This window comes from Saimiri boliviensis, chromosome 1 (genome assembly GCF_048565385.1).
Source record: "Saimiri boliviensis isolate mSaiBol1 chromosome 1, mSaiBol1.pri, whole genome shotgun sequence".
Lineage (NCBI taxonomy): Eukaryota > Metazoa > Chordata > Mammalia > Primates > Cebidae > Saimiri > Saimiri boliviensis.
This window is the reverse complement of record NC_133449.1, coordinates 198,865,800-198,889,184: the sequence shown is the minus strand read 5'-3', so window position 1 is coordinate 198,889,184 and position 23,385 is coordinate 198,865,800. Positions and strand designations below refer to the sequence as shown.

The following is a 23,385-nucleotide window of genomic DNA, read 5'->3' as shown; positions in this document are numbered from 1 at the left end:
AGTGCTGAACTTAAACCCTCTCCCTAAAGTCATATGATTTTATTCCAGCCATGTACCTTTAGGAGAGCTCTGGGATTCTGAAATTGGGTGGGTTTCCTTCAAAAACAACGTTCACCTGAGGATGTGATTTATTCCAGAGCCTTCTCAGTGCACTAGCCCTAAGTACATTATTTTTACAGGGATAAGGCAGAAAGAAAAGAGCAAGCTAGAAAACCTAGACTTTTCTGAGCAAACTATATTCAGTTGTGATTTAAAAAGAAGTACTTTTGACAGCCAGGGCTGGTCCTATCATAGAATTTATAAGCACTTGTCAGTTACTTGGGTTATTGCAAGAGACAGTTATTTTCAAGCTTTCTCCTTTAATTCATGTCCAAAGTATAACATTTTCTTTTTGTTTTTTTTCCCCAGGGGTGCTACATCCATTGTGTACAGATGCAAACAGAAGGGGACCCAAAAGCCTTATGCTCTCAAAGTGTTAAAAAAAACAGTAAGTTTATTTTATTGTATAATGGCATTTCTAAGGAGCCTGTGGCCTGGAGAAGGCAGGAACCTGACTTGAAGAACAAAGGGGCCAGAGAGCTTCTATGTGCAAGTGACTTGTTTGACTCTTAATTATGGGAGTTGCAACCCAAATAGGTTGTTGCCTGGTGGAAATTGCATGAGACTTTGAAAGCAACTGGATCTCTAATTGGATGTGGTTGTGGGGAGAAGTTTGGCAAGAAAAACATTTAGAGTTGGCAGGTAGACCTTATTTTGTATATCAGCCATGCTCTTGGAAATACATATATGTGTATGTATGTGTGTGTGTGTGTGTGTGTGTGTATGTCTGCATATATATACACACACATACACATAAAATAATTTCAATATTTAAATTTTTAAACCACATTTTAATATGTTAGAAAAGCTTGCTATTGAAAAGAATTTTAAATAAAACACAAATGTATTTGTTAAAGGAGTCATCAGCTTCTAATTTGCCTTAATTTTCAAATGTTACACTTGCTTCAGTAGAGTATAATTGAACAAATGCTAATGTTTCCGGGACTGAACCTGCTCATCTAGAAGACTGTACTGAGAAAAAAGAAAGGTTTTTGTTTGGGGGTTGTCCCTTTTGCCCTACACTTATAGGTAAGCTGAGGAGGCAAAAGTGACTTAGGCTCATCTCTAATGAGTAAGAAACAAAGCAGATGGGAGTTCAAAATGTAATTGCCAGCACCTGTGTAATACTATCTATACCCCAGAGTATTTTTCCATTGTAATGCCCTACTTGGATTTTGTGTTCTTAGACAGTCTCTACTCATAAAACCACAAAAAGACAAGATACTCTTTTATAGCACATTCCTTTTCAAATTTCTTATGAACAAATATATGATATATATATATGTCTGTATCTGAAAAGCAAGTTGTAAAGTATGTTGAGAAGTATCATAAATTTTGAAGTCAAATACATTTTTTAGGCCAAGGAATTTTTTTTTTCCTAAAGGCAGCTTAAAATTAACAGCTGTTTATTTATTGTCTGGCACAGGAAAATTTTAGAATCTCTTGTAATGAAGAGCATAATGGTACAAAGTTTTCAGCTAAATAGAAATAGAATGGCATTTTAAACAATCTTTTAGACTGTTTAAAGTAATAGCAAAATAACAAAGACAGTTTAATGAAAGTTGGTAATAATTTAAATGGCAATTGCTACTAATGAATTCTATATTCTGAATTTTCTGTTTGGTGTAGGCAATGATTTAAGTTATTCCAGAATGTAGAGGAATCTTTTGATTGATAAGATTTTGAATTTTCCTTTTTTTTTTTTTTTTTTGAGACGGAGTTTCACCCTTGTTACCCAGGCTGGAGGGCAATGGCGCGATCTCGGCTCACCTCAACCTCCGCCTCCTGGGTTCAGGCAATTCTCCTGCCTCAGCCTCTGGAGTAGCTGGGATTACAGGCACGCGCCACCATGCTCAGCTAATTTTTTGCACCATTAGTAGAGACGGGGTTTCACCATGTTGACCAGGATGGTCTCGATCTCTTGACCTCGTGATCCACCCGCCTCGGCCTCCCAAAGTGCTGGGATTACAGGCTTGAGCCACCACGCCTGGCCTGAATTTTCACTTAATTTAATTTCTTATAGTCATAAAATTTATCTGAGCTAAGGATTATTAAAACTTTGATGAAATAGAATTTCGTGTTAAATATATTTTTTATGAAAATAAAATGGCATGTTTTATCAGCAGTCACACGCAAGATGTTGTATGACTTGGTTTTACCATTTCTTGTTGGTTGAAACGTTGTCAGTGGAAGCTCTTAAGTTTAATTAGATCCCAGTTTTCTATTTTGCCTTTTGTTGACATTGCTTTTGGTGTTTTAGTCATGAAGTCCTTGCCTATGCCTATGTCCTGAATGGTATTGCCTGTTTTCTTCCAGGATTTGTATGGTGTTAGGTCTTATGTTTAAATCTTTAATCCATCTGGAGTTAATTTTTGTATAAGATATAAGGAATGGGTCCAGTTTCAGCTTTCTGCATTTGTTAGCTAGTTTTTCCAAACACCATTTATTAAACAGGGAATCCTTTTATCATTGCTTGATTTTGTCAGGTTTGTCAAAGATCAGATGGTTATTGGTGTGTGGCATTATTTCCGAGGCCTCTGTTCTGTTCCACTTGTCTATATCTCTGTTTTGGTACCAGTACCATGCTGTTTTGATTACTGTAGCCTTATAGTGTAGTTTGAAATCACGTAGGTGATGCCTCCAGCTTTGTTCTTTTTGCTTAGGATTGTCTTGGCTATGGAGACTCTTTTTTGGTTCTATATGAAGTTTAAGGTGGTTTTTTTCCAGTTCTGTGAAGAAGGACAATGGTAGCTTGATGAGGATAGCACTGAATCTATAAATGACTTTGAGCAGAATGGCCATTTTCATTATATTTATTCTTCCTAACCATGAGCATGGAATGTTTTTCTGTTTTTGTCCTCTTTTATTTCGTTGAGCAGTGGTTTGTAGTTCTCCTTGAAGAGGTCCTTCATGTCCTTTGTTAGTTGTATTTCTAGATATTTTATTCTCTTTGTAGCAGTTGTGATTGGGAGTTCACTCATCATTTGGCTCTCTGTTTGTCTGTTATTGATGTGTAGGATTGCTTGTGATTTTTGCACATTGATTTTGTATCCTGAGACTTTGTTGAAGTTGCTTATCATCTTAAGGAGATTTTGGGCTGAGACGACGGGGTCTTCTAAATATACGATATATCATCTGCAAATAGAGACAATTTGAGTTCCTCTTTTCCTAGTTGAGTACTCCTTATTTTCTTGCCTGATTGCTCTGACTAGAACTTCCAATACTATGTTGAATAAGAATAGTGAGAGAGGGCACCCTTGCCTAGTGCCAGTTTTCAAAGGGAATGCTTCCAGTTTTTGCACATTCAGTATGATATTGGCTGTGGGTTTGTCATAGATAGCTTTTATTATTTTGAGATATGTTCCACTGGTACCTAGTTTATTGAGAGTTTTTAGCATAAAGGGCTGTTGAATTTTGTCAAAGACCTTCTCTGCATCTATTGAGATAATCATGTGGTTTTTGTCTTTGGATTACGTTGATAGACGTTGATTACGTTGATGGATTACGTTGATAGATTTGCATATGTCGAACCCGCCTTGCATCCCTGGGATGAGGCTCACTTGATCGTGATGGATATCTTTTTGATGTGCTGTTGCAATTTGTTTACTGGTATTTTACTGAAGATTTTGTGTTGATGTTCATCATGGATATTGGCCTGAAATTTTCTCTATTAGTTGTGTCTCTGCCAGGTTTTGGTATCAGGATGATGTTGATCTCATAAAATGAATTAGGGAGTATTCCCTCTTTTTATGTTGTTTGTAATAGTTTCAGAAGGAATGGTTCCAGCTCCTCTTTGTACATCTGGTAGAATTCAGCTGTGAACCCATCTGGACCTGGACTTTTTTGGTTAGTAGGCTATTACTGCTGCCTGAACTTCAGACCCTGTTATTGGTCTATTCAAGAATTCACCTTCTTCCTGGTTTAGTCTTGGGAGAGTGTAAGTGTCCAGGAATTTATCCACTTCATCTAGATTTACTGGTTTATGTGCTTAGAGTGAAACCACAGGATGGGAAAAAGTTTTTGCAAACTACCCATCTGACAAAGGGCTAATATCCAGAATCTACAAAGAACTCAAACAAATTTACAAGAAAAAAAAACCCAATCAGAAACTGGGCAAAGGATATGAACAGGCACTTTTCAAAATAAGACATTTATGTGCTGTTGTTGGCCAACAAACATATGAAAAAAAGCTCCTCATCACTGATCATTAGAGAAATGCAATTCAAAACCACATTGGGATACCATCTCACACCAGTTAGAACGGCAGTCATTAAAAAATCTGGAGACAACAGATGCTGGATAGGATGTGGAGTAATAGGAATGCTTTTACAGTGTTGGTGGGAGTGTGAATTAGTGCAACCATTTTGTAAGACAGTGTGGTGATTCCTCAAGGAGCTAGAAATAGGAATACCATTTGACCCTACAATCCCATTACTGCTTATATATCCAAAGGATTCTAAATCAGTCTATTATAAAGATGCATGCACACATATACATTGTGGCACTGTTTACAATAGCAAAGACTTGGAACCAACCCAAATGCCCATCAATGATAGACTTGGTAAAAAAATGTGGCATATATACACCATGGAATACTACACAGCCATAAAAAAAGATGAGTTCATGTCCTTTGCGTGGACCTGGATGAATCTGGAAACCACTGTCAGCAAACTGACACAAGAACAGAAAACCAAACACTGCATGTTCTCACTCGTAAGTGAGTATTAAACAATGAGAACACATGGACACAGGGAGGAAAACATCACACACTGGGGTCTGTTGCGGGGTGAGGGGCTAGGGGAGCCATAACAGGGTGTGGGGATGCTGGAGAGGGATAACATTAGGAGAAATACCTAGTGTAGGTAAAGATGGAGGCAGCAAACCACCATAGCATGTGTATACCTATGTAACAATCCTGCAAGATCTGCACATGTACCCCGGAACTTAAAGTATAATTTAAAAAAAATTGTCAGTAAAATATGTGAAAGGCTATTTGTTTTTCATAGTTGAGGAAACTTTGAGATGGAAGAGGCATATGAAACTCTAAGAAATAAATGCTAGAAATCACATGTGAATGCTCAAGAATTTCCGAGGGCAACAGGCTGGTTTAAAAATCACTGGCTTATGTCAAAAGTTTTTGATAAATTGGAATAAGAGGTCAGTGGAGCCATTTGGTGGGTTCATGATGTATATTTGTTGGGTAAGCACTGCTCTTGTTTGTCCTCACTGTCTTCTCGCTGTTGTGAAAACATCTCCCTCAGAAGACAGGCAGGAAGAGCCTGTGAATGGGAACAAAGTGTCAGATGGAGCTGCAGAGTGGTGCTATAAGGCAGATGTTGTCAAACACAGTTACTGCTGTGCCAAATGGAATGAGAGGAAATGCCCTGAAGAAACCTCAGCTTTGAATGTGAATTAGATAGAATACCCAGTATTGTCTCCTAGGATAAACCATGCACAGAGATGTGTAAACGAGAGAAATAGCAGGCAAAACCTCAAAAAGCAGTTGCCTCTAGCATTTCATTCCATATCCGTCAGGGAGAAGGAAACTTCCTTATCTAAAGGAAATGAATGAAGCCTAAGATTCTATTTATAGAGGAAAAGTGATGTGGGGAAAATATTTTCTTTGGGAATTCAATCAAGGAGTCTGCTCCTGAAGGGAAGAAAAAGGGTTCAGAAAGCTTGAATTATATATGTAATTTATTAGGCTCAACAACACAAAATTGCCTTTATTAATGCAATTTTTAACTTATTTCTTGGCCTTCAAAAATGGCAATTTTATGTGGTCCAACTAACAACTTTAAGACTACTGTATTATTTCAATGGGTGGTTCCTGTCCTCATTTTATGACTAGACTAAGCCCAAGAGGCATCTATCTGTCTATCTGTCTGTCTGTGTGTTTCCATCCATCTTAGTTTCCTAGGACTGGCTCAACAAACTACTACGAACTAGATGGCTTAAAAGAACATAAATTTATTCTCTTACAGTTGTGGAGGCTAGAAGTCCAATATCAAAGAGCTGGCAGGGTTGGTTCCTTCTTAGGGCTCAGAGGAAGATCTGTTTCATGCCACTTTCCTGGCTTCTGGTGACAGCCAGAAATACATTGCATTCCTTGGCTTATAGATCATTATTCTGATATCTGTCTCCAGTTTTTACTAAACCAAACTTGAGCCAGCTCACCCAGTGTGCAGAAAAAAAAAAAAAAACAAAACACTAACACCAGGACTTGTAGTGAGCAAAAGTGAGGCTTTTATTACAGGGTGACAAGCAAGGAGAATCAGGCAACTCACACTTAAGACCCCAACTCCTCGGTGGCTTATGAGCAAGGGTGCATTGTAAAAGGCAGGGTTACATATCAGGAAAGCAGAAGTAACAGGCAAAATCATCAATCAATATATGGAGGTTATACATTGCTTTGGCCCAAAAAGATGGGGATATCTTAAAGTAGAGGCTTACAAATAGGTGGATTCTGAGATTCTTTGATTTATAGTTGGTTAGGGAAGCAACATTTTGTCTAAATACTTGTGGTCAGAAGAACGGAATGTTAAGATCTGGCCTTTGGGCATGACTGACTCTACAGGCTTTCAGGGAAGAAATTTACAATAAGGATGGTAGTCAGTGTTCACTTCTTAGTTCCTCCTTATCTGAGGTCTACATGACAGTGATTGGCATTTTTCATCTGGTGAGGGTCAAGGTTTCTGAAGAACAACTCAAGGATATGAGATGCTATCTTTAGTTTCTATGAGGAACCAAACATCTTGTGACTCTTACTTGGATAACAATTGTTTAAGCTATTATTACCTTTTTGCTCAGTGGATTTCTTGTTTACTATTCAAATTTCTGGTTGCAGGGCTAGCTAGATGCCTGGAATCTCCCTAGAAGGAACTCAATATTTTTATTTTATCTCCTTGCTGGGAGGCCAGGGGAGACTGGCAGTCCCCTAAGAGGGGTTCTTGCTCCCTCTCACAAGGTCACATGGCAGTCTTCTCCCTGTGTGTCTTTACATCATCCTACTTCTGTGCATGTCCCTGTCCAGATTTCTCTCTTCTGAAGAAAAAAAAACCAGCCCTCTTGGAGTAGGGACCCACCCTACTCCTGTATGACCCAGTCTTAACTAAACTAATTGTATCTGGAACAACGCAATTTCCAAATAAGGTCACATTCTGAAGTACTGAGAATTATGATACTGCCCCTTTTGAGGGAGTTTAAATTCTACCATATCTATAAGGGAGGACTTTTAAGATGAATTTGAAAATACTCCATTCAATATTTTATCTGAAGATGAGTAAAACATAGCATATTTAAGAAAGTTAATAAACATAAGGAAATCCATCTAACTTATAAATAATTTAATGTATAAATATTTTTAAGTCTGAGAAAGACTTCCTCAGACTTTCTCCTAACATGAGTCCTCTTTCTCAGGATCTGTTTAAATACTTTTCCATAGGAGTTTACACAAATTCAATTTTGTGACAATATGAAGGTCTTCTCTCACAGCTTAATAAAATAATTAGGAAGAATGTAGTTTAGCAATAAGAGACTATTTTTCCATAAAAAACCCTGAGTATCATTGAGATTTTATTAAATACTCAAAATGTCTGGGTTTTAATAGGTAAATGCTCTGACTTAGCCATAGGAATACAGACTAAAGCACCAGCTCTTGTGGAGAAATCTTATGGTGGTCACTTGCAGGACAGAGTCAACTCTGATAATTAACATAAAGTGAACTTGTCATGTTTAGACAACTGGATATTATGGATAGTAAATATCCTTGTGAGAAATTAACAGGTAATTATGAGACATACTTTAAGTTAATATATATTTTACAAATAGGTATAACATTATATATTTAATATTTAGTTACATTTCAAAGAATTGGAGTATGCTAAATTACTTATCAGCCAGCATCATAAAGTCTGCAATTTACTTTCAATGATTAAACAACAACAAATTTTATATATATATGCACAGGTGTGGAGAGAGAGGAAAATCAAATATGGTAAAAATAAACAATTATTATAGTATATTAGTGTTCATTCTGCTATTTCAACATTTCAGATACATGAGCATTCTCATAATGAGAAGTCTGGGGAAAAACATAATTCAGCATTGAGATCCTGTTCGCATAATTGAACATTTCTTCTAGTTATTCAGAAAGCATTTCAAGATCTTGCACTCTCTAAATGTTATAACAAACATCAGTGACTCACTGTTATAAATGTATTGCAGTGCCAGAAAATAGAAAATGATAATTGAGGCAACTTTTTATTGTGTTGAAAAACACCTGTATATTTTCTGTAACAATATCCATTTGTCTCATTGTGTCATTAGCGGGGATAAAGCTTTGATGGTGTTAAGAGTAAACAAAAGAGGAAAATGAATTGAAGTGCCTTTTGGGTTGTTTATTTGTTTCATTTTTTTTTCCCACTTAGTGTTAGTGATTCTTGTACTGAAAAAGTCATCAAATTCCTAGGTATGACATTCATCCTCTCCTCTTGGGTAGGGATGGCCTAAGTGCAATTTTTGTTGCCCATAAATATTGCATTATCTTGTATGTATTTTCTAATTTTCTTGCAATTATCAGTGGAAATTTAACTTTGAACTTTGTAAATCATGAATGAAGGGTGAAGGAAACAAGCCCTTCAGTGTTTCTACTGTATGTGATATTTGAAGTAGAGTAGAAAGATTTTATTAAGTTATTTTGGGTCATTAAAGGATTTTGACAGATATGGCTAGTGGGGACAACCAGTGTTTTACAAGATGTAACCTTTTTATTGATGTTAAATGGTGAACTTAAAACTGCATGAAAGGAAAAATATAAATTCAAGTAAGTGTCAAAATTAGAACAAATTAAGCAGATGGAAACTTCAACCTGGACTGAATTTTGCTGAGTTAAATGGAATCTCAGCTTTTGAAGAATGATGTGATGATGATGGAGTCTCTATTCCAGGAGTAATTCATATGAATTATAGTTTACCTTTCTCCTTAGGAGTTCATAGCTCAGAATGTATGTAAATGACCACACATCAGAGTATAAATGTGACTCATTTTCAAGGAGAACGGATTGAGACTTAAGAAAATTATGCCCACCAATAATTTATAGTATCCTAGAATTTTGGAAACAGATATTTAAACTTCAGCATTCATATGAAATCTGTAGCTGTATAACTCAACTCTTGGAAAAGCTTGCATTAATTTAACTGTAAAATATATGCCTCTCATGAAAGACCTATTATTGAGCCTGAGATCTAATCTCAGTGTGTAAAATCAGAGTTTCTAGATATTCTGACTCTCCTTAAAAATGGCTATGGTGGCCAGGCGCAGTGGCTCACACCTGTAATCCTAGCACTTTGGGAGGCCAAAGCGGGCAGATCCCTTGAGGTCAGGAGTTCGAGACCTGCCTGGCCAACACGGTGAAACCCTGTCTCTACTAAAAATATCTTTTTTAAAAATTAGCTGGGCATGGTGGCAGGCATCTGTAATACCAGCTACTTGGGAGTCTGTGATAGAATTGCTTGAACCAGGGAGGCAGAGGTTGTAATAAGCCAAAATCGCACCACTACATTCTAGTCTGGGTAAGAGAACAAGGCTCTGTCTCAAAAAAAAAAAAAAGGTTATGTAGCAGTAGGATGATGTTATGAGCTGTGGTACCAGACAGATTGAGTTTAGGAACATTTTTACCACATACTAATTCAATGACTTTACAAGTTATAGAACGTCTCTCAATCTGTTTCTTCATCTTTAAAATGGGTTCAAGAGCATCTAGGTCAGAGTGTTCTACCAAAGATTTAAATAAATAGTTCCCAGCGCATAGGAAGCATGTAATACATGATGAACATTATTGTTATTAATTGGAATGAGTTCACAGAGATATTTCATAAGAGTACCAGTTCATTCTACTTAATTTTAATGCTCTCATTAGCTTGATTTAAAATCAAACAGTGAGTAACACAGAGGATTATTATGCACTTCTGTGTAAACAGAATTACTTACATTGTTTTTGGAGTACTTTTGAAATTACTGCTAAAGTGGGTTCATATTCTATCATTGCTATCAAATGTAATGTGGCACACAATAAGAATTTCCGATCCTGTGACCTTCTACTTAGGTAAATCTCGGATGCCTCTAATACCTAGATTTAAAACACTTCCAACCCTAAGCTCTTTTCTGTGTGATTCTTACCTTGGAGCACTGTGCCCAGGTCCACAATAGAAAAGCAGTTCCAGGTTTAATTTTGTATATTTTAGTTGTTTTAATACCGATAAAGTTCTGGAAAGGTTTTGCTTGAGTAATATAATGAACATTCACCTAGTAAATGTCTCAAAATTTTATAAAATTTTCCATAAATGCTAGTTTGATTTTTTATTCTCTTCCCAGTTAATTGAAGAACCATGCATTGTGATTTGTTAATTGTTCTATTAGTTGGTTTTTAAGTTCCATTTATTTTTCCTTACATTCTTATGAGTTAGCATTTGAGTATATAACTATGATATTACAGGGGAATCTGAAGATTAAGTTACAGACTACATAGGCTTTATTCCAATTTCTTGGTGGATGAATCTCTAGCATGTCTCCATTAGAGATTTTCAGATTTCTCAGTTTTAAGATAGGAAACACAATTTATACCACTGGGTAAACTGGGGATTACCTGAAGTGAAATACACACACACACACACACACACACACACACAGACACACGCACACACATGGATAATAAAATTTATAGGGAAAACATAATTAATACCTCTGGGTAAACTGGGAATCACCTGAAGTGAGACACATACATACATACATACATATGAAAATATGCATTCGTATTGCCTGGCATGTATTAGGCATTCATCAAAGGTGGGCTCTGTTCCCTGTTCTAGCCTTTTTTTTCTTTGTAACTTTTACATGTCATGTCAACTTCCCCAGAAGATTTCTTTAGGAAGAATATACTATGTTTTTATAGAGATGTACTATATTAATTGGCCAAGTAATGAGAATTGACCAGTTGACAGACATTAGCTCCCACATCCACCTATCTTTTTATATACAGGTAAACATATATGCATATCTCTTTATAAGGAAACTAGCAACCGGGATTTTTTTCGGGGGAGGGATGGATTTTCACTCTTGTTGTCCAGGCTGGAGTACAATTGCATTATTTTGGCTCACTGTAACCTTCGCCTCCTGGGCTCAAGCAATTTTCTTGCCTCAGCCTCCAGAGTAGCTGGGATTAAAGGTGCATACCACCACGCGTGGCTAATCTTTGTATTTTTTTAGTAGAGATGGGGTTTCACCATAATGGCCAGGCTGGTGTCAAACTCCTGACCTCAAGTAATCTGCCTGCCCCAGCCTCCTAAAATGCTGGGATTACAGGCGTGAGCCACTGCACTGGCCATAACTTAGAATTGAAATTACTTTATGATTTTTAAATGATACTCATACAAATAATATGTCATACTTTGTGAGGTAGGTGCTATCGCTATATTATAGTTGCATCTCCAAGAGATCAAATAACATAAACTTGGTGGCTTACACAATAGAAATTTATTTTTCACAGTTCTGGAGGCTGAGAAGTCCGAGGCCACGGTGGCAGCAGATTTGGTGTGTGGTGAGGGTACTCTTCTTGGTTTGCAGAAGAGAATCTTCTCACCATGAGTTCAATTTCAAAGAGCAGAGAGTAAGCAAACTCTCTTTTGTCTCATAGAAGGGTGCTAATCCTATCATGAGGGCTCCACCCTCATCATCTAATTACCTCCCCAAGGTCCATCTCCAGATGCTATCACACTGGGGTTTAGGCTTCAGCATGAATTTTGTGGGGACACAAATACTTAGTCCACAGCAATCACCAGCTTGCTAAGCGTCAACAGCCTTAATAATATAAAAGTATTTAGAAATTAATGAAGAAAAGCCCCAAAGCTCTAATAAAAAATTAAAGTAGCTGTTATTTATTGAATGTGTATAGTCTGGTGGACTCTCAATGGGTCCACATGAGAAAACTAAGGGTCAGTATCCTGTTCAACTTGTGCTGTTCACAAACGGCAAAATATTTGGAAAGATACTATTCGGAAAAAATAAAAATGATGATATTTTATAGCCATTAACAATAAAAATAACCTTAAATTAATAAGACAATATTTTTACTCCTATTGTAGTTTGTTTGTGCTGCTCTAACATAACATCACAGACTGGATAATTTATAATGAACACAAATTTACTGGCTCAGTTCTGGAGGAGGCTGAGAAGTTTAAAATCAAGGAGGCGGCATGTGGGAGGGCCTTCTTCCCATGCCATCTCATGGCAGAAGAGCAAAGAGAGGGGAAGAGAGAGAGAAAGAGGGTGCCAAACTCATGCTTTTATAAGGGAAGTACTCTTGGAATAAGAACATTAATCCATTCAGGGGAATCATGTCCCATCACCTCCCTTTAGGCCCCACCTTTCAACATCACAGCATTGAGGATCAAGTTTCTAACACGTGAACTTTGGGGAACACAGTCAAAACATATCATTATTAACTAAACAAAGAATAAATGTTAATATCCAGCTTTGCCCAGGATTTGGGAAAAAGATTCCCTCACATTCTGTGGATAGGAGTGTAACATTGACGTAGGCTTTCTGAAATTGTTCCCCATTCCTCATTTTGCACCACCTGCAATAGGAAACAGTTTCTCAGTGATAAGGGTAGGTGTAGTTGGAGGTAATGCTCAGAGTATATGGTTTATAGAAAGCTAGGTACCTAAATAGAGAATCTGAAATGGCAGTAACTACAATATATTGAGCAATTACTGTGTGCCAGGAACTTTACACACATTATTGCAACAAAAAATGTGTTGTATGCAAAAATAAATAATCTCATCTTTCCTCACATAGTCTTTGTAAGGTCAGTTTTGGTTTCTGAGGCTCAGAGAGGCTAGCTGCTCACAACCACCGAGATAGTAAATGCAGAGCAAGATTTTGGAAATGGATTTGTCTGATTTCACGTTTTTTCTGTCTCACTAAGTGAAAAGTATATAAATTAATGTGTGACTGCTTGAGGTCCTTACTATATGGATGTTATTATCATCCTCCAAGGAAAATAGCTAAATGTGTCAAAGAATAAAGGAGACAAAATAACCTTAGGAAAAAAATACCTGTAAATATTTTGAGCAGCATTTAAATGAGACTTCTTGGGAGAAGTAAAATTGTCTCTGTTTGTAGATTCTATGATCTTATCTATAGAAAACCCTAAAGAATCCACAAAAAAACTACATAAGAACTGATAAATTATTTTAGTAAGGTTTCAGAAGATATAAATGAAGTACAAAAATAAGTTGTATTTCTATACATTAGCAACAAACTATCTGAAAAAGAAATTAAGAAAACGATGTCATTTAAGAAAATAATCCTGCCAATTGCAGCAACATGAATGATCTTGGAGGACACTATGCTAAGTGAAATATGCGAGACACAAAGTCAGATACTGCATGATCTCACTTATATGTGTAATCTTAAAAGTTGAACTCAGAAAGAGTAGAAGGATGATTATCAGGGTACAAACTTTTAGTTATGTAAAATGAACAATTTCTACAAATCAAACATACAGCATGGGAATTATAGTTAATAACACTGTGTCCTATACTTGAAATTTTCTAGGAGTAAATGTTAAATATTCCCACCACAAAAAAAGATAACTATGTGAGGTGATGGATTTGTTAATTAGCTTGATTGTGGCCATCATTTTGTAATGTGTACATCAGAACATCACATTGTACACTTTAAATATGTGTAATTTTTGTCAGTTATACCACAATAAAGCTGAAAAATACACAAGTACTTGTGAGGCTGAGACAGGAGAATCATCTGAACCTGGGAGACAGAGGTTGCAGAGAGCTGAGAACTCCAGCCTGGGCAACAGAGCGAGACTCCATCTCAAAAAAAAAAATTGCAAAATAAATGAGACTTCTTTGGGCCAAGAGGAGGAAGCTTAACTAACCTCTCATACCTTAGTGAGTAGGAACCACCAACCTCTCTAGAGAGATCCTCTACACTTTGCCACTGTGCAGTCAACCAGGCAGACTCAGGATGCACAATGGAGATTCCCTGCTCTGTCTTTTTACTATCCTTTGGGAATATGGAAAACCGACCATGAGCCATGCATTTTCTAATTGCTATGATGTACATAAGAGGGATGGATGATTCAGTCTGGGTTAAAGATATACATCTATTATACTCTGCTATTGGCCACTTTTAACCTCTTGCTGATGTTCTGTGGAAGTACAGGGAAGGTCACCTTGGTCAGTGATGGAGAAGAGAATAATAAATCACAAGCTCAAATAGACTTTTTGGCCCAATTGAGATCTCAGAACACATTAAGGAAAGTAGCTTCCAGATAACAAGCCGTGTCAAGTGAAGTGAAACTTCTTCAAGCATTCTGTCAGTTGGAACCTATTGATTTTCATAGTGACTATCAAATCAGGTCTCCTGGAATAGGAACAGGGATATTTCTATTCAGTTTGTGATGAGAATATATCTATAAGAGAGTAAAGGTGGCAGTTAGAATGTTAAAATCTTGGCCTGCTTTGTATTCTTTACCATTCAAGAACACACTTGAAAGTTGGCATATTCCGCCAGAGTGTTCATTGCTATGATTTGATGCATTTTCTTTATTGATATAAAAATTGCTGGAATTACTACAATTGTGCATTCTTCTTCATCTTTTCATTATATCAATCTTGTATAGGCATTTTGCTGCCTTTTAGAAGCAAGCACCACAATTCAGAAGCAAGCTGATGAGAGACAGAGTGAGAGACTGAGAGAGAGAGACAGAGAGAGAGAGAGAGACAGAGACAGAGACAGAGACAGAGAGACCGAGCAAGCACATGAGCTAGAGCACTAACAGGCCTGGGTGCTGTTGCCCAAAAAATTAATTTACTTTGCTGGTATGCCATCTACTCAAATTATGACATTTAACACATTAGTACTTTTATAAACATTCATCAATTGGAAATAAAGTGATTTTCACTCTTTAAATGGGGTCTGTGGAGCAGAAAAAGAAGATGTATAACCAACCAAAAACAGAGGAAACCTCAGAAGGAGAGCTTATGTTGCTTCAGCCTAGTAGAAGCAGGAGTCTAGGAACTTCTCAGAGAACTCAGTGGGAAATGCCTTGTAATCAAAGGCGGGGGCCTGGGGTACTAGGGAAGCTGAGAGAAGCTCAGGGTCAGGAGATCAGAGCTGGAGAGTGCTGTCCAATGGACCATAACCAGGAGAGCTGAGAGAGCCAGAAGGATACAGGCTATCAGCCTCAAGGCAAACTTAGGAATACCTTAGTGAGAAATGGAAAGCTATAATCTTAGTGTTAACAGGGAAAATATGTTAATAAATTTTAGGTTTTTTTTTTTTTTTTTAATGGTACAAAAAGTTGAATGGTGGCCAGAGTTGCATCCATCATCAATGTAAGGAGACGAGAAAAAGAAGGCTAAAAAAAGATCAAGTCATAGAACTTCAAAACCATTAATTTTCTAGAAAAAGGGAAATGACTGTACAGAGGATGCTAATTAAAAGAGATCCATGTAGTTTTCAGTACTGAATTCATTTTCAACCTTTTTAAAAATTAAGCGCTTACAAATCCCTATATGTCGCATCAGTAGTTTTTAACACTAAAGCAGCATAATGCTAATAAGAATGGAACCCACATTTAATTATTAAACACTATATAATGCAGTACCCACTTTCATATGTTAACACAAAGCTCCCCAGGGAAGTGTTTTTCTCATGGGAGTTTTAGAGAAGTGGCATGTCCAAAATACACAATAGAATGTATTCTAAAACTCAGGGCTTTTGAATTCCAAATCTGGGCATTTTTTTTTACACGCCATGAAGGCCCTGATAGAGACAAAGGAAAAAAAATAATTCAGGAATGATTTTGGTCCAGATTTGGGACTAAAACTAAAAGTTTCTCTTTACTTACCCAATAAAGGATGATTAAGCCTTTATTGACAGAGTCACAGAGAAGCTGAGAACAGCTTCTAAGTTATACTGTGACACATGGACAGATAATATTTCCTGTGTGCAGAGAATGCAAGCAACATGGTATTTTTGCCAAATTCTGTTAAAACCTGAGTTTAATGATTCTCACACACTATATCCACTGGCAAATGAAAGAAACACAACTGGGAATTGTGAGATATACAGACTACCCCATGGCTTGATGTGACTCTTAACTCTTTGTCTTAGTGGTAGGTGGGAGGCAGCGTGTGCATAGGTATGGCTATATATGTCAGATTCCAATTTCCTTGCTACTGCAAGAATCTGTCACCGAATAAATTCAGTTAAAGTTACCTATACTTATTCTACCGCAAAGCTGAAGAACATCAGATGGATGGTTATGTCTAAAAGAACATATCAGATGGATGGTTTTCCCCCACACAACCTACCAATCTGTCACTGGCAGGATTTTTCTTTGATTTTTTTTAACTTTTATTTTAGGTTCATGGGATACATATGTAGGTTTGTTATGTAGGTAAACTCATGTCATTTTTTAAAAAAAATACAGATTATTTCATTACCCAGGTACTAAGCCTAGTACCCAGTAGTTATTTTTTCTGCTTCTCTCCCTCCCCACCACTCTTCACCCTCAGGTAGACCCCAGTGTCTGTTGTTCTCCTCTTTGTGTCAATATGTTCTCATCATTTAGCTCCCACTTTTAAGTGAGAACACGCAGTATTTGGTTTTCTGTTCCTGAGTTAGTTTGGATAATGGCCTAAGGATCAAGGCCTCCAGCTCCATTCATGTTCGTGCAAAGCACATGATCTCATTCTTTTTTATGGCTGCATAGTATTCTATGTGTATATGTACCATATTTTCTTTATCCAGTTTACCACTGATAGGCTTTTAGGTTGATTCTATGTCTTGGCTAGTGTAAACAGTGCTGCAGTGAACATATATGTACATGTGTCTTTATGAAAGAACAATTTAAATTCCTTTGGACATATACCTAGTAATGGCATTGCTGGGTCGAATGGTAGTTCTGTTTTCAGCTTTTTGAAGAATTGCTTTCTATGATGATTAAACCAATTTACACTCCCACCAACAGTGTCTGAGTGTTCCCTTTTCTCCACAACCTCACCAGTGTCTGTGATTTTTTGACTCTTTAATAATAGCCATCATGACTGGTGTGAGATGGTATTTGATTGTGGTTTGATTTGCATTTCTCTGATGATTAGTGATGTTAAACTTTTATTCATAGGCTTTTTTTAATACGTTGTGTCATATGCTTTTTGACCACATGTATGTCTTCTTTTGAAAAGTGTTTGTGTCCTTTGCCCACTTTTTAATGGGGTTGTTATTTTCTTATAAATTTGAGTAAGTTTCTTATAAGTTCTAGATATTAGACCTTTGTCAGATGCATACTTTGTAAATATTCCATTCTGTAGGTTGTCTGTTTACTCTCTTGAGAGTCACAGCAAAGAGCTTCTGCTCTTTAGTTTAATTAGATCCATTTGTCAATTTTTTGCTTTGCTGCAGTTGCTTTTGGCATCTTCATCATGAAATCCTTGCCAGTTCCTATGTCCAGAATGATATTGCCTAGGTTGCCTTCCAGAGTTTTTATAGTTTTGGGTTTTACATTTAAGACTTTAATCCATTTTGAGTTTATTTTTGTATATGGTGTAAGGAAGGAGTCCAGTTTCAGTCTTCACTGCCAGCATTTTTCTTTGAGATTTTAGGATCAGAACAATCTAGAACTGTTTTTACCATAATGACACCAGGACACACTGAGTATCCTGATCAGTTTCAAGGAGTGACATACATAATAAAGTACTATCAACTGTATATGATACCTTTTGTTGATAAAGCAGATCCAAATTTATCATTCTCATCTTTTAAATTTTGATGTATTTTTATGAAAGGGGAATGTGGGTGAGTGTCAAATCAAAATTTACCCACCACACTTATAACTTCAAAAAAATGTGTAAGTATCCTCTATTTTCAACAACAGTATTTTTTCTGCACCTGAATTCCTCTTGCTATCACTGGATACCTGGAAGGAAAACATACTAAAAATTTCCAGTCAAAGATATCTTAGTTTCTTCCAGATTAAGAGTCTGTTTTAGTTTAAAAGTATTTCTTTAGGGTGAAGATTGAATTTAGCTCTCTCTCAGAGCAATGTTTCCCTTACCCTGTTCTTTCCCCTTGGTCTCTGGCTTATATAATCCAGGGGAGTGTGGTGAGCATAAACAGGCCATGTAACAGGGCCACTGCCGGATGCTGTCTGCAGTAGAGACTTGACTAGGTGAGGGAACCTACAGCTTCAGATGACTGGGGACAGGTCATGTGCTCACTGGCTCAACAGGAGAGGCCAATGAATACTAAACAGACATTCAGAGACCAAAGCAGTCCAGGGATCACAGGCCCCTTGGCCACCATAACTTTGAAGTCAGACAATCTTGGAAAATATCAGAGATGGAGAAATAATAGGGCATAAACATGGAATGTGTGCATACTACCCAGTTAACTCTTACATGAAGCTTTTAACCTGTGAGCAGTGTTACTCAGAAGAGACTTACCGACATGCTGATGGGAGTGCTTTGAGGATGTGCACATCACTGGATGGAGAAAGGTTCTGGGAAGGATGAGCTGACACACTTGTGTATCTGGTCTTTCAGAGACAAGTGATGCTCTAGGTTCCATTCATGTTAAAATGCTACCTCAGAAAATCCAGACTTCTACATCTAGAAAGAATATATTGCTATTGGGCAATATTGACAATGGAAATTTTTTCTCAAACCTCAAATCATTAAGATCTCTAGAATCTGTCTTTCCCATTCCAGGGCCGGAGTGTGATTATATTATTTTTTGGTTCAACATTAATTTCTTCTATACTTTTCTGGTCATAACTCTAAAAGAATCACATAAAAGCCCCTCTTTATATAGCCCATTTTTTTCCTACCAAGTTTTAGCATTCATAAGCAATATTAGCTAGAATCTTTGAAAAAGGTCTGAATTGTCCTTGAAAGAACAGGCAGTGAGCTAAGCTTTCTTGTAAAAGCATCTGGGTTTTTATTTTATTTTTTTCATCAAACCCTAAGATGTAATTGATGAAGCTTAAAATGTTAATACTTTCAGGAGTATTATTTTTATTTTTATTATTTAACAGTTTACAAAGTCATAAGCTGTTTGAATATAATTAATTACTTGGCTTTATAACTAATAGAAAATCACTTAGTTTTAAGGATCAAGAAAAAGACCAAAGGAATATCTCAGGCCTCCGAGTGTATACAATACTGTGCCTCTTACTGCAGATGGTTTGGGAATTGTGCACATAAATCATTGTTGTTTGACTGAAAGAATATAAAATGAAAACCTAAATTTCACTATTTTCATGCCTTCTTGATAATTTAAAAATCTTGGTTATATAAAATGGTCATAAAAATTACTAAAATTACTGTCTTGACCATATAAAAATTACTAAAAGGCACTAAGAGGAAAGGATGGAGTATATTACACCTTTGTTAGACTTGAATATATACAGGACATGGCTGACATCCAAGTTTATAGTCAACTTAGATGTGACCCTGGTGGTCAACAGTAATTAGTAAACATATGAAATGATCTTGAAACCTCCCTAAAGTTTAAACAGGACAGTGCAGCTCTTATCTTAGTCTTCAGAAAAGGTGAGGGAAGGTATTTATTTAAATACAAATAGGTATTAGTTGTCTTTTTGATTCACATCAGGCAGGAAGATTACAGTAGGATATAGTTTAGGATTCTGATGAAGATGTCATCCACTTTCAGAAATTTTTTAAAAATAATAAAAATAAAATTGTGTTTCATGTTTAGTAGACACTTTCTTTTGGTAAGTGTGGAACACTTTCATAAATCCCTCCATTTCTGAACTTAGTATGCTGCAATTGTGGTAACTTCTTTGTCAAGAATTAGAAAACTGGAGACAGAAGACTAGAAATAATTACTTTGATTTGAAAAGTCATTCTAGGGAAGGCACTGACATTTAATGAACATTTCACAGGAACTAGGAAATTTTACACATTCTTATTCAATCTTTAAAGCAATAATATTCCAGAATAACAATTATTATCCCCATTTTACACATGATGAAATTGAAGCAATACTCATACAGATTAAGGGACTTGTTAAAGGACTCTAAATGGTCAAGCTAGGATTCAAACTGAATTCTTTAAAAAATGTACTGACAAGGATGCTGATGATGGAATATATTAGTGATAAGTTTTAAGAAATCATTCATGTCTAATTTTATGGCTAGGCACTGATGACATTGGGCCTTTAGGAAGGTGTTTTACATTCTGTTTATGGATAATAGATATTTATAAAATGTTAATGATATTTTTAGTGAAAAAGGTAACAAACTTTCAAATATTTTTATATTTGAAAGTGTAAAAAGAAATATACATACATATCTGAAAAAAATTTTTTTTAAAAATTTTTTTTCAGATATGTATGTATATGAGTATTTTTGTTTATTTTTTCAGATATTTATGTATATTTCTTTTATACATACATTTTATACATATATTTTATATGTATATTATACATTTATTAGTTGTGTTATAATGGATATATTCTTCACTCTTCTATATTTTTTATGTTTTTTAATGTGACTATGACACTTTTATAAAAGTATTTAATATATGTTGATTCCCTTCTAGCTCTGACAACATGATTTTTTTTTTTTTTTTTTTGAGATGCAGTCTTGCTCTGTTGCCCAGACTGGAGTGCAATGGTGCGATCTTGTGATCTCAGCTCACTGCAACCTCCACCTCCCAGGTTCAAGTGATTCTCCTGCCTCAGCCTCCCCAGTAACTGGGATTACAGGCACGTGCCACCACAGCCCGCTGATTTTTGTATTTTTAGTAGAGGCAGTGTTTCACCATGTTGGCCAGGCTGGTCTCAAACTCCTGACCTCAAGTGATCTACCTGCTTCGGCCTCCTAAGTGCTAGAATTATAGGTGTGAGCCATTGCATTTGGCCTAAAACATGAATCTTAAAAGAAAATTTGGGAGGCTTAACATTAATTGTCTCTTTGTTATATCAGTTTCTTTTTTGTAAGATCATGCTGATGCTGGCTCCTTCTTGGGAAATATGATGAGTAAAGACCCAGCCAGGCTCTGTACCCATGGAGGGCACAGAGGCAAATGAAAAAATCCACAGCTGCCTCCGTAGAATTCTTTTCTGCTTTCAAAGGATATCATAGTTGCTTCTTTGGTAACGGATAGTACATTTCCAGTTCTCACCATTATCATTTCTAATCTCTCTCATTTCCTTCTCTTATAATCAGTCTGTGGTTGTGTTTGATATAAATGATGGGTCACTCAAATTAAAGCTAAGGTATACTGTTGGAAGGAAAAGGACAGGACTTCTCTCTGGAAGCTATAAAAGCCTTTATAGCCTATGATGGGGGAGAGGAGCCAGCAGGAGTATCATTACCTGCTGCAGTGGATTTAGAAGGTCAGCAACTACATCTGTGCTTTAATAATTTATATTTTTCCAAGCGTTCTTCATTTACCTTGGGAAAGAATCTAGAGACTCTAGAGGATCTGGATACTTAGCTCTGGCTATGAAACAGACATTCTCCACTCCATTAGTGTCAATAACATGAAAAAATATGTAGACTTATGTGGCAGGATGACAACTGACTAATCAGTTCTAATCTCATCTAACCAAAGCTTAATGTTAAACCAGATTTTTTTCTTTGAGTTGCCAGCTTCTGTATTCAATCACCAGCCTCCATACCTCATTCATTCACTTAAAAAATTATTAAATGCCAGATATTGGTAAATAACGCCAAACACAGCATATGCAGAAAACAGACAAGATCCTTTCTGTCACAAAACTCATGCTCTGATGTAAGAAACAAACAATGAATTAGCAATGAAATGATAACATAACTTTTTGTAACTGTTATACAGTTTGAACAGTATGACTCGTGGTGTGTGTGTATGTTGTATGTGTGTGGGTCTGTAACTACCTTTGATGGAGTGGCCAGGAAAGGCCTCTCGGTGACTCTTAGTGAACTGAGTGAAAAAGGCCTGGTGAAAGAGGGAGTAGCAAGTGCAGACGCCTTGAAGCTTGGTCTAGAAGTTGAGTGGCCTGCATACAAAGGACAGTGACATCAGACCAAAAGGGTGAGGCCAAGCCATCCTGAGTTTTAAGGTCTATGGCCAAGAGTTTATACTTTTGTAAGCCCAATGGGACTCCAACAAAGGCATTTAAACTGAGAGTGACATGATCGGATTTACATTTTAAAGACATCATTCTGGATGCTGTGTGCAGAGGGAATGAATATAAAAAATAAGGATCAAAGCAGTGAGACAAGTTAGGCAATGATATAATATTACTGTGGCCTTTAACGTAGGAGAGAAGTCAGACCAGAATGGTGACTTGAAAAAATCAATTTTATTTCCTCTACTCCCAGGTGAAGTGAAGAAAGAGTTCAGAGGCTTCACTAGAGAGGTTTTCTGTGAAGGGAAGCAGAGATATGCTTTGGAAGCAGGAGGGGGTGGTAAGGGACAGAAAGACCTTTTAAAAGATGAGAGGCATTAAATCAGGGTCATGCTCCTGTGTTCTAGATCCTAGGGAGATATAGACAAAAGAAGCAAGAGAAAAAAGTGTTGGGTAAAGACATGAAGATCCTTCTTCTGCTTTATCTATCAGGTTCCTTCCCTCTTCTCCCTGCTTCCTCTAAGACCAACCTCTTTCTGGTGAGAGTCCAGCATCAGCCGGATTTTTTGTATTAACTTTGTTCAGCTTGTTACATCTCCCAGGAATATTTTGAGCCAATTTCATTCATTGCAAAATAAAAGACTGTTTCCTGTGAAAGGAATTTCTGGTATCTGCAAGCACATAGGTTTGTATTTAGAATCTATGAATGAAGGAGCAGAGGTAACTCCCTTTGGAGATACTGCTCTGTTCTAAATCTACCTGTCTTGCAAAGGCTTCAAGGTCTAAAATAGAAGTGTCTTCCTGGTTTTTGCTTCTCAGAGGCACTCCTGTTTTGCCTAAACTCTATGTAAATCCTGGGTTTCCTCCTCTATTTGAAAGCCCTTCTTTTCTCCTTTTGTTCCTCTGATGTCTTAGCATCTGCAGGAGGTGGCTGGTAACAGAGCTGTAAAAAATATTGGGTTTTACAGTGTTCAAAGACAAGCTTATCTGATCAGAGTCTGTCTTCCCATACCGATCAGAACAAGGTTGACTTCATGCTAGTCAGTGTTAAATGTAATACAGAGTATTGGCTTTCCTTGCAATGTCAATCTCCTTCTTGTTCCATCCCACCACGTCCAATGCTTG

General features: G+C 36.8%; 1 protein-coding gene across 5 annotated transcripts in view; it reads left to right on the top strand.

Moving 5' to 3' along the window:
• Nucleotides 1-23,385, top strand: part of CAMK4 (calcium/calmodulin dependent protein kinase IV) — a 267,534-nt gene that overhangs the window by 121,680 nt on the left and 122,469 nt on the right. For all 5 annotated transcript variants that reach the window (XM_074382746.1, XM_010339923.3, XM_074382740.1 and 2 more), the window contains exon 2: nucleotides 409-487. Coding sequence is in view for 2 of the 5 variants with exons in the window: in XM_010339923.3 (XP_010338225.2) it covers nucleotides 409-487 (79 nt within the window). In the remaining 3 variants the exon portion in view is untranslated. The remainder of the gene's footprint in view (nucleotides 1-408; nucleotides 488-23,385) is intronic.